The 11747-nt window shown below is 53.7% G+C and overlaps 1 protein-coding gene across 1 annotated transcript; it reads left to right on the top strand.

Annotated features, from left to right (window-relative positions):
• The first annotated feature begins 1019 nt into the window (after window positions 1–1019).
• PPIA (peptidylprolyl isomerase A) lies at window positions 1020–2462 on the top strand. Its single transcript, XM_006035540.3, has 4 exons — window positions 1020–1057; window positions 1199–1287; window positions 1578–1750; window positions 2109–2462. Exons 2-4 carry the CDS (start codon window positions 1279–1281, stop codon window positions 2242–2244), a joined length of 318 nt encoding a protein of 105 aa, XP_006035602.3. The 5' UTR covers window positions 1020–1057; window positions 1199–1278; the 3' UTR covers window positions 2245–2462.
• Window positions 2463–11747: the final 9285 nt, after the last annotated feature.

The following is an 11747-nucleotide window of genomic DNA, read 5'->3' as shown; positions in this document are numbered from 1 at the left end:
CGGAAGGCTTGCCCCTGGAGGGACCAGTAGCCCTGGTGAAGTCCCTTGAGCTGCATCTTCCAGTTTAATATCCAACTGACTGATGCTGGAGCCGAAGGCCCTTGTGAGCAGGTGTAAAGCTCAGACAGCTGAGCTGTGCGGCCAGCAGGGTGGTGCATCTTCTGCTGAGGGACTCCATTTTGTCTGTGAAACATCTAATAAGATCATCAACTCTAGCCTTCCAGAGTAGAAAACTCCTCTGTCTTTCTCTCTAGCAGAAGGTTGTGGTAAAAAAGGCATACAGAAGCATCAGCTGTGTGAAAGGGGAGATCAGATCTTATGAATGAACATTGAAACCCTCACATCAGGTCCTTCTGGCTGCAAGGTTCTACTCTTAAACAGGGGCAGGTGGTCAAAGTCTGGAACATGATCTAGTCAGCTGGGATTTCATTGTACAGGCATTTCGCACCCTACTAAACAGGAACTGAGGCATGTTAACATAATCCTAGCTTGCAGTTGAAGAGGCTTTACTGTTGTAAAGGCTACCTTTTGAGGGGAAGGGTTTTTTGTTTTGTTTTTTTGGGGGGGGGTTGTTTTGGGGTGGGGGGGGAGAGGGAGGCAGTTGTCTTGACTTGTCTGCTGCCTGGATGGCCTGAAATCAGACCTTTTAATTTAATTGTAAACCTGTAAATCCATGCAGTGGAGTGCTCATCTTAAAACATGTCTCTGGAGCATTGGCTCTTCCCCTGCCTCTGCAGCATGTACACTGATCCCTCTGGGAGAGGCTGCATTAAAATGCATGTGCACCACCCTGGGAATAAGCATGTAGGCCTCACTGTTGCTGAGGCATGAAGTAACAGTATGAAAAACCTAAACCCTTGTTCAGACAGGGACAGTTACATGGTAACTGAACTGTGATCTGCACACTAGCTTTTTGCTTCTTGATGCATGCATTGGCAAGCACTTCTCAGGCTGAGATGTAACTGACTCTTGCCTTCTCTCTCTCTTTTTTTTTTTTTTTTTTTTTTTTTTTTTCTTCTCTCTCAGCTGTTCGGAGATACGGTTCCAAAGACTGCAGGTCTGTACATCCCCTCTCCAGATGAGACTGCAATGCAGTCTCGTTAAGCTGATTTTATTGACTGTGTGTGACACGCTTATTGTGTGTTTGCCCTGAGGTCGGGTGACACAAGGTCTGACTACTTTCTCTTCTAATTGGCAGAGAACTTCCGTGCCCTGAGCACTGGGGAGAAAGGATTTGGATACAAGGGGTCCTGTTTTCACAGAATCATTCCTGGTTTCATGTGCCAGGTAGGCAGCTTGCTTTTGCCTTGAATGTTGGCCTTGTAGAAGATTCCATAAAAAACAGTTGATAAGGCATTGGTAGGAACTAGGTTAAAGTACCATATGCCTTCAGTGACCCACTTGAGGTTTGTTCTGTGCCATAGCTAGCATAGAACAATGATAAAGGGCGTGGGTTTGCTTTCTGCCACCAGCCTTCCCCTCCCTTTTGGACTGATCAGCTCTTGGGTAGATCTGAGGCCTGTGACTTGGGGATTTGTGGGTTTGTCCTGTCTGACCCACAGTGTGCTTCCTTGTAGGGCGGTGACTTCACACGGCATAACGGAACTGGTGGCAAATCCATTTATGGGGAGAAGTTTGAGGATGAGAATTTTGTCCTGAAGCACACTGGCCCTGGCATCTTGTCTATGGCAAATGCAGGTCCCAACACAAATGGATCCCAGTTTTTCATCTGCACTGCCAAGACTGACTGGTAAGGACTGGGGAGCTCAGGGAGATGGACCAGTACAATAAGAGGCTGCTGCTTTGCTATAGCTTGGTTGCCTGTCCACAGAACTGTTATTAACACAGCTCTGTAATTGATCAGTGAACATAAGCCTTTTAGACCAGAATAGCTCTAGAGTTCTTTGCACTCAGAGTTCACTGAAGCCTATATCACTACAGTGATACCCAAGAAAGTGTATAATCCCTTAATTCTCAGCATACCAGGAAGAGTGGACTGTATTGGCTCGCTGTGCCAAACAGACATTTAGACTAGGTGGCTTTAGGTTATACCTAGATTGCATTGGACAGGTTCATTCAGGTACCTCGATCCCTCTACTCACTCCTAGGTTGGACGGTAAGCATGTTGTCTTCGGACGTGTCAAAGATGGCATGCCTCTTGTGGAAAAAATAGAGAAGTATGGCTCCAAGAACGGCAAGACGGCCAAGAAGATCACCATCGCTGACTGTGGGCAGCTGTCATAATTCATGTCTTAGCCAGCCTGCCAGCCAACCAACCATTCCTTCTGAAACCTGGGCTGGCACCCTTCTTCCCAGGTGACACAACCTCCTCTTGTAATCCTTGTGCTCCTGAATTACTGCTGCATTTCTATTGGGTTTCATTCCCTTTACTGTCACGAGTCCAGCTGGACTTCAGAGTTAAGTTTATGATTATGACTTGAAATAAAACAAGTTCAACCACATATGAGTCTCACACTTGTTTTCAAGTTTCCAGTGGGTGTGAGGGCACCTTCTTTGACTTTATAGCCCTTGGATGTGGGAGGGTAGCAGTATCTGAGACTTAACAGCCTTAATGTTGGTTTTTTGTTTTTGTTTTTTTTTGTTTTTAAACAAAGGCCAGCAGCAAGGAAGCTGACAGGCTTCAATGGCACTGCTTTCAAGGCCACCACAGGGCAAATAATAAGTAATAGTGAATAAGCAGCCTCAACTTGAAGAGTCTCAGTCTCCACTTGTAGGTATGCAGTGTGCTGTAGATGCACAGAGTACCTCACTTGGAAGCACTGCCTCTAGTTTGGCAGTGCCCACCTCTGGGAGGTTTGAAATGCATTACCCCACTACCTGGGGTAGTATTGGGGCTGCTATGGTCCAGGAACCATGTGAGAAGTAAGGATACTGTGGGTGATGCCTCTTATTGGACCAGCTAGTAGCTGAGGGATAGAGGTGAGCTTGAGAATCTTCATTACACAAATGATCACCCATGAAAATTGCCTAATCGGCCAAGCTGCTTCAGCTCAGCAGAGTATTGGTCTAGAAGTGGACAGGATTGATCTGTGTAGGCTTTCATCTTACTACTTTGGCTTTTGAATCCAAATGTTAAAGAAGAAAAACCCTAATGCTCTGTAGCTTAACTACAAGGCTCTTAAAAACCCTGGCAATAGCCCAGCCCTCTGCTAATACCTGCAAAGTAAACAGCATGCCTGCTAACAGCTTGCTGTATCCCAACCCCAGGGCAGTTGCTCTTGGCATGTGTCAACACTGACTCAGGTCTGACACTGCTGCTTTCGAAGAAATCTGCTGGCGGTAGCTCAAAATGGCTCCACGGTGCTGTGATCGTGCAGCTCTGGACTTAAAGTAGCCTGTTTGGAGGTTGAAAATAGCCTCATGAGTCCAGTCCAGCTTTCCTTGGCTTGTTTTGTACCCCTGTGTGAGTACATTGAGGTAATTCAGCCTACATGCAGTGGCTGTGTAATATTTGAGGTAGGTCAGCTGGCTTCCACTTGCTGCTCCGGGGGGTGAGATGGCTTCAACTCCAGTGAGTGCATCTTGAGAGGGAAGCTGGCCAGGCCCCTGCTATAGTCATCTGTAGCTTTGGGAAACTAGTGTTCTGAGCTCATGGGCAAAAAGACCCCCAATTTCTGGCTCAAGTGTGGCCCTCAACTGTTGCCTGGGAGGGGTTTTCCTGTTTTCCCTGTAGAAGTGAAACCAGTCGGGGGAAGAAAGAAGCAAGCACTCAAAAAGGAACTGGGGAAGTGATCTGGGTGTGGGCATCAGTGGCCACAGCTAGGAGGGCTGAGTCCAAATGCTGTTTTCCTTCCTAACTATCCCCTGAAAGGTGGTGAGGAAAGTTCCCTGTTAGCAGTGACTATAGAGACTCATTCTCCTCCTCCCCCACCCCCATACTGGGCCTGGTCTGGTTTGTGGCCCTCACGTACTTGGGGAGCTGGTGTAGCCCCAGCTGTGAGGATCCAAATGCCTTTAAGAAGGCTTTAGGTGGAAGAGCAGAAGCTGGCTACAGCTCAACTTGCCGTCTTTGTTTAGATCAGCTCCATCTTGGCAGTATTAGTCTGTGGGTCTGAGTGGGGCAAAATCAATGATCTGGTTGTGACCTGCTGTTACACCACAGCTTTTATTTTACCTGGATAAGTACAAGAGAAGCCAAAGCAAGGTCCTCTGAACTAGGCCCTGGTGTATCAGGATGTTAGCCATCGGGCAACATTTCCAAAAGCAGCTACATACAGCAGAGAAGCCACAGGGCTCCTTGCTACTGAACTCGGGTCCCAACAAATTCATCCTCATCATTTGAGGCAAGTTCCAGATTCCTGCCCTTCTACATTGGTGTGCAGGAGTTGGATGCAGTCCTGGCTTTGATGTCTGTTTTCCCATCCATTTCTTGCAGAGAATGAGTTCCTGGCCAGTGGAGCAGGGAAACTGAATCACAGCCTATGCCCCTTATTAGCATGGGGCATGATGGCTGGCCTATGCATCTCAGCTCCTGTGAAACCCCCTCGCCATTTGCCTTCTCTGATGTGTTAATTGTGATTCAGAGTGAACTTCTGGAAGCAGACTAAAAAGGGAGGTAGTGACCCCCCCCCCCCCCCCATGGAGCCACAAGGGGTATGCAGTGCTTAGGACTCCCCAACATGGCCTGGTAGCTTCCTTGTGCCCACTCCTACAGGCAAGTGCTTATCTATGCCCATTTCTGCACTGGTGGCCTGACATAATATAGTGAGTCACTGCGTTAGCTCTTAGCAGGTACAGGATGTACTCCCCCAATGCTGCCTGTTGCAGTGAGCTGGCTTGCCATGATGCCTTGCATGGGAGTTATAAGCTAGTATGCTTCTTCCTGGGTGGCTACCCAGCTCACAGGCCTGAGGCCCAGCTGCTGGATCTCAGACTGGAATGGAAATGGGGGAGCCCGAAGGCAACAAGGTGGCGTGTAGCAGGCTTCCCTGTTCTCGGCTCTGCTTCATTCAGTGTCTTTCCCAGCAGCTGGGAGAGGAAGGGTTCCCAGCAGGATACATTTGCTGGTGACAAGCACTGATGGATCAGGCTCGTGGGGTGCTCTCAAGGCTCGCTGGGCTGACATGCTGTGGCAGGGAAGGCAAGGCAAGATAGAGGTGACCTAGAAAAGGACATGAGCTAACAAGGCAGCACGATGGCCAAGAGACCTACTGTACTGGTGCTATAAGCAAGGGAGATGGCAGAGGTGGGCTGTGGCATCACCAGCTGCAGTATTGCCAGCCCCACTGTGCCAAAAGTCATGAGACAAAAATCAAGAGATGCTATTTTCTGAAGTGTGTGTGTGTGTGTGTGTGTGTGGGGTTGTTGTTTGGTGTTGTGGTGGGGGGGGGGGGGGTCTGTATGTGTGTGTGCAGGGTTTGGGGAGGGAGGTCCCTGCACACCCTGGCAAGGTGCATGGTACTGTGGGTCAGATGTGAGGGGCAGCAGCAGGGCTGGGGGTGGGTTCTGGTTTTGGAGTGAGGGGCAAACACATGGACACATGTGCACACAGACAGTCGCCCATGGCTCTTGGATGACTCACCCCAGTCCCTGCCCCACTCCCTCCCTCACTGTGGTGCCTCAATCTGCCCCCTCTCCCCCTGCCCCTTTCCCTCCATGGACTTTCCAGTTCGGCCCCCTCTACACGTGCCAGAAGAAAACATTCCTGAGATTTGATCTCTCTGTCAGGAGATCATGAGTCAGGGTTAATTTGACTTGAAAATCAGGAGTTTCATGATTTTTTTCATGAGAGTTGGCATTACGGAGCCAGTCTCCCCCAGGAAGAGGAAGAGGGTGGTGAGGCTGATGCTTTATCAGGATAGAGCTTTCCCTGGTTCTCTGCTTAGGCAGTGGAGGCAAGATCCTTGCTCCCAGGAAGGGCAAGGCCTTGTATCCCTGGAGCTGTGCTGGGCTTTGCTCCTTGGATAGACTGTCAGTCAGAGTCAGGCAGCAGGAGTTGGGAGAGCAGACACTGCATCTGGGAAAGGCCGCTTGCTGGGGATTGTGGGGGGCAGTCAGACGTGACCCAGCCCCTGGCCAGGCCAGACTGCTTTGCTCTTGGTCTTCTCTCAAGCAAAGCAAAGTCAGCCTTTCTCTTAAGGATCTAGCTTGACGGGTCTCTTTGCAGAAACTTCTTTTCTCCCCAAGGTCAGGCAGGCATTGGAGTCCATAGTGCAGGGAGCCCAAGTGAGAAAGCCGTCTCCTTGCCATGTGGGCAAAGGGCCTGCTTTAGACTGGATGATGGAGGTATGTTCTCATCGCCAGGGCAGGCTAGGGTCCTCTCACCCATCTCTAAAGATGCACGCAGACTCTCCTGTGTGATGGATCTCCCTCATTAATGGCTAGAGGCCTGGTCTGCAGGCCCTTGACCCGTATTTCTGCCAAGGGTGTTGGCAGAGGCACTAGGATGCAGGAACTGCCTGGTGGAGCAGCTGAAGAGGGAGTCCCAGATTCAGAAAGATGCCCCACTCGGAGATCATGCCTCTGCTAACACCTTCATGTCACCAGGCTTCTGTCCTTCATGGCCCTGAGCCCCACAAGCAGGGGGAGGAGAGCAAGGAAGCCAGAGAGCAGAGCAGCACCCAGAAGGGAGGTTTCTATGAGTTTTGGCTCCCAGCACCCAGCCCAGGGGAGGCATAGGCTGGTTCCCTTAGCAGCTTTGGGGACAATCAGCGGCTCCTGCTGTGATCCCTGCTCCCCTCCCTACCTAACATCTCTGTCCTCCTCACTGCCTGCAAAGATGCCTGGGGAATTTGTGCCAGCTGGACCACGCCCCAGCTTCAGATCCCTCTCCAAATCCGGGAGAGCGCATTCTGCAATCCTTATATAGCTTCCTGCAGCCTGGCGCTCTGCCCTCCCTGCTCCGCCCCAGTCCCGGGGGCTCTGAGAACAGCCAGTTGCTTGCCATAAACAGGATGTACGTGGTCTTCCAGGCACTGGGATCCCACCAGCCACACCTCCCCAGCTCTCCTCTGCCCCACAACAGTGGCTAGGACCGAGGAGGTGAAGGGATGGGTCTGAGATCACACAGGGACATGGTAGCGAGGCAGGAAGAGAGCCTCAGTTTCCTAGGTTGGGTCCCAACAGATCTGGAGGCCTGCCCAGGAATCTGGGGAACAGGCTGGCTGGTGGTCAGGTTTGCTCTGCCCCTAGCAGGTGGCCCCCGGCAGCTGGGGTGCTGGGTGTTGACCTCCCAGGCTGGTTGGGCCTGTGTCTTCTCTGCTGGGATCTCTGCCTCTGCAACCAGCTAAGTGTCTCCCTTCAGCTCTGGTCCCAGGGGACCCAGGCTGGGGCTGGGATTGATCTCCACAGCCGTGTGCGGCTGGCTTTATTCATTTATTCCTCACTGCAGGAGTCTGCAGTCCTGGTTTCTCCTTGCCCTTGCCAGCAGCCTGGGTGATTGGGGTGGGGGGGTGTATTGGCGCTGACATCATCCTCTGCTAAGCTCCTGTCCCCAAGTGCTGGTGTCTGCAGTGGCAGCAGATGCCCAGCCCTGCCTCTGCAGTGGGCATGGGCATCTGCGCCTGTGGGGTACCGCCCCTGCCAGGGGGATCATTGGGCTCGGTCTGGCCGGCCCTGGTGTCCCACGGTGCCTGGGGGGGGGCTGCATCCTGGGCAGGGATGGATCTGACATCGCTCCCCTCTGCAGTGCAGATATTGGAGCCTGGTAGGGAGGGAGGGGACGTCTGGGCTGCTGCATGTGGAGAGCAGGGGGGTGTTCCCACCCCTTCAGCACAGATCTGTGCCAGGCCTTGCTCTTGCCTCCCTGCTGGGATGCAGGGGGGGGACACGACACACGACACGACTGCTCCCTGCACCTGGCTCCTGCTGGGGGAAGAGTGGAAAATTACACCTTCCCTGTACTGGCAGGGAGCAGGCGGGAGCTGGGAGCGGAGAAGGGGGGGCCCTGGGCTGCCAGAGCTCCTCCTCTGTTCCTGCCACAGCTAGGGAGACAAAGCAGGCAGAGCCAGGAAGGGGAACACGGTCACGATTTCCCCCACACCTCCTCCAGCCGTGGATCCAGCTCGGGGAGGCACCTAGGCTGGGGCAGGGCCCCCCCATGTCCCCCTGCTGCGGCAATAGAGGGCCCAGCACAGATCTGGCCCTGGCACTGCCACTGGGGCAGGGGATTGCGGCTGGGGGCAGGGGGCCCATGGCTGCTGGAGGTGGGGGTCTGAGCTGCCTTTGGAGCTCGGGGAGGTTTGATGCAGCCGGGGGCAGCAGTGCATTGTGTGCATGGGTGGGAGCCTGGGAGGGAGTCATAGGGAGCCTAGGGCTAAGGGCTGGCAGGCTGGTGGGGGGATGGGAGTCCCCAGGGACCATTTCAGTTCCTGTCCCTGTGGCCCCAAGCCAGGCTGGAGTGGTGCCAGCACCCTCAACCCCACAGCTGCCGCGCGTAGGCAGTGCCTGTTGCCTTGTCACTTTTTGGAAGCGGGGAGACCCCCAGGTCCTGCCTCCACCTGGGCCTGGCCCGGCTTTGCTGCGATGGGAGCCAGCCAGCCGCAGCCAGTGGTGCTTGCATCCGGCTGGGGGTGGGGTGGTTGCTGCTGCGCCCTGGCACCAAGCCCCAGCCCCGCCAGTGGAAATGTACTGCTTCCTTGCCCGCCTGGGGCCTGCTGGGGCTCTGCCTCTTGCCGCAGCCATCGGCAGGTGGAGCGATGGTGCCATCCGCTGGCCAAAGCAGAGAGATGACAGTGACGGGCCAGGCTGAGGTCTGCGGCATGCAACTGGGGGTGGTTCTCTGGCAAAGGATCCCCCCCAGCTCCTTCCTTGGGTTCCCCAGCCAGGCTGGTCCAGCAGGGCCTGGCCATCTGTCCTTCCTGCCTCAGGGCAGGGCTGTGAGCCCCAGAGCCACAGATGCTTGCCCTGGTGCGTGGGACTGGAGGCCTGGGGCTTGTGGGGCCATTTGCCCGGGAGCCGTGGCTGAGCGCTCTGCAGCACCCCCCGAGCCAGTTTTTTTTTTTTTTTTTTTTTTAAGGAAAATTTTTTGTATCCCAAGTCAAATTAGCCACATCAATTCCAAATCCATGAGTCATTCAAGAGCCATATGTGGCCCTGCTATTGGCACGCATCCTCCACCCCCGCCTGGGGCTTCAGATGCTTCCAAATCCTTTGGTGGGCATCCTGTGTGCCAGCCCAAGCCCGGAGGTTTGGGGTTCGCTTGCCCTCAGCTGTGTGGCCGCAGGAGCAGGCTAGGGAGGAGGCTCTCATTTCCATAAAGTCAGCATATAGCTGAGATCTTCCCACTGGAAGTGAAAGTGGGAGGCATTTGAGTCATTATTATTATTGCAAAAAAAAAAATGTATATCTATCTATCTATCTATTGCTCTACCTCCAACACTTTGCCAAGTGGCCCCTGTGGTTCACTTGGCAGCTTAAAGCACACTAAAACCCATTACGCAGTTTGCACCGCGCACCCATCCCCATACCTGTACCCCCACCCACTGCCCTCCTCAGAGGGTTTACTCCTGAAAAAGTCTATGTCAGACCCTTCTCCTCCAGATGAGGTCTTCCATTTCTTTCCCTTCATCCTCTTCTGTCTTCCTGTTGTACCAGTACATTGACTGTATTTGAGCCATTAGGGATCTCCCTTCCACCATGGCTGTAGACTGAGCAGGCGCCTCTGGGCATCCCAGCAGAACCCCATTGATGCCTCTCTGGGTTTCCCTGCTTAGCCGAAGTCCAGTTGACCTGGGGTCCGGTGTTTCCCAGGCATCTGGGCTTTTCTGTGGGTCATGGTAGGTGTTGCCCCCTCTTCTGTTTCTACGGGGGGGCACATTCCCCTTTCCTTAGTAGTGTTAGCTGCTGGCTTCAAGCTCAGGATGTGCCAATGCCCCCACTGAGACTCAATCCTGGAGGGTCCGACCTAGAGAGTCCTGCCCTTCTGCTCAGGGTCAGGTTGATGCTGCAGTGGAGATGAGGGAGAGATCTCTGCCCTGCTCAGACTTGCATGGCCTGGAGTGGGGGCTCCCTTCCTCTACAGCAGGAGTATGGCCTCTACCTGGGGTCTCTTGAGTGCATTTAACCCCCCTCGCAGTGGTAGGGCATGCATGGACTGCCCTTGTCCCCTGGCAGAGTCAGGGGCTCTCAGGGTCTGGTCACTATGCACAGGGCTGCAGTGTTGTGTTAGGAACGTGTCTTGGTGGGAGGTGGTTTGGATGGGGCTTGACCCTGCCTGGAGCAGGGGACTGGGCTGGATGGGACCACCCAGAGGGTGCTCTGAGCACCCACCCCCCAATGTCTCCACCCGCTCTCAGCCCCATCTCGGTAACCAGTGGTGAATGCCACCTCACTCTCACTCATCCAGGCCCCAGAGTGCTGGGAGAAAGCCAAGCCAAGTGTGTCAGCTGCCAGACTCCTGTTGCTCAGGGGCAGAGGATTGACCCACTGGCAACAATGAATAGCTGAGATGGATGGAAAAATCCCACTAGAGACTTTAAATGACCCGGCTAAATAACCATCAAGTAGCAGAGATCTAGAAGTTAGCTAGCTTCCATCCAGGGCATGTTGATGGTGCGGGGGAGCTGATTTTTAGGCTGCGGTTTGCAATCAAACCTAGGTTTATCACAATTCTCTTTGCCAAAAAACCCCCTCCATACTCAAAGAAAGCCATGAAATTAGATTGGATCTCAGGAAAAACGTCTTTCCTGGTAGACAAGTGAAGCAGTGGTATAGATGCCCAGTGGCATTGTGGACTCTCCATCACTGGAGGTGTTCAAGGAGAGGTTGGATGGGCACTGGTCAGGGATGATCTAGGCATAGTGATGCCTGTGCTCTGCTATGGGGATTACCTAGGCTTCTGGGATTTGCTGGTTGCCCTCTTCCCCCTACTTGCTGTTACATGTGTCAGCGGGGTTTAAGCCTCCCTCTGACGCCTTGGGTGCTGGGTGCAACCCAGGCTGGGGATGGTGACTGGGCTGTGCCAATGCTCCTGCTGGGACCAAAGCCAGAGGGTCCTGGCTAGAGGGTCTTGCCTCTCCACTCAGGCTCAGACTGATGCTGCTTTTGGAGTCAGGAAAGAATTTCCCCCCCTAGTCAGATGGGTACTGACTGGGGGTGTTCGCCTTCCTCTGTAGCAGGGTCATGGCCTCTGCCTGGGATCTCTTGAGTGTATGTTAACAACCTTTTACAGCAGCAGCACATTGACTGCCATGGTCCCCTGCTTTCCGTGTGGCAGGTTTGGGCGTTACTGTATTGGAGTAGTAGGGCATCAACCTCCAAGCTAAGGCCCAGGCCTCCCCAAACACCGCTCTGCTCCCCTTTCCCTGCCTGCTCTGACGCTTTGCTTTCTGTTCCCTGCCCTGTGCTCCCCACCCCATCTACTGCTCTCTCCCAGGCTTTCCCAACTTGAGGTACACGTGCCACAGGCTGGCGACTTCTGCACTAAAGAGCTTGTGCTCAGCCAGCCCCGAAGTCATGGTGACAGCATTCGGTTCAGTCCTTGAGGGTTAAAAACCAATGCCTTCCCACGGGAGCATGTCACTGGCACACTGGGGGGGCATTGCTCCCTGTTGTATTTCATCCCCCTTACTTAAGCCAATTTGCATATTCATACCTGTGCAAATAGCAAGCCTCTGATTATGAGAGAGATTTGAGGTGGGAAGCACTGGTGGGGTGTAGCATAGAGCTGCATGGGATAGGGTGACTGGCCCTGAGGCAGCTGAGGGCAGCCAGGGGGAACTGGGTAGGGGCAGAGGTCCCTTGGGGTGTGGGGTAGCTGGAGCTGTGGGGCGGAGGGGGTGGGCATA

Source organism: Alligator sinensis, unplaced genomic scaffold (assembly GCF_000455745.1).
Source record: "Alligator sinensis unplaced genomic scaffold, ASM45574v1 scaffold1462_1, whole genome shotgun sequence".
Lineage (NCBI taxonomy): Eukaryota > Metazoa > Chordata > Crocodylia > Alligatoridae > Alligator > Alligator sinensis.
This window is presented reverse-complemented; position numbering and strand designations above follow the sequence as displayed.

Excerpts from the sequence above, each read along its gene's own strand:
- PPIA (XM_006035540.3), top strand. Across the intron at positions 1,751-2,108 it reads TGCACTGCCAAGACTGACTG|GTTGGACGGTAAGCATGTTG; the intron begins GTAAGGACTGGG and ends ACTCACTCCTAG.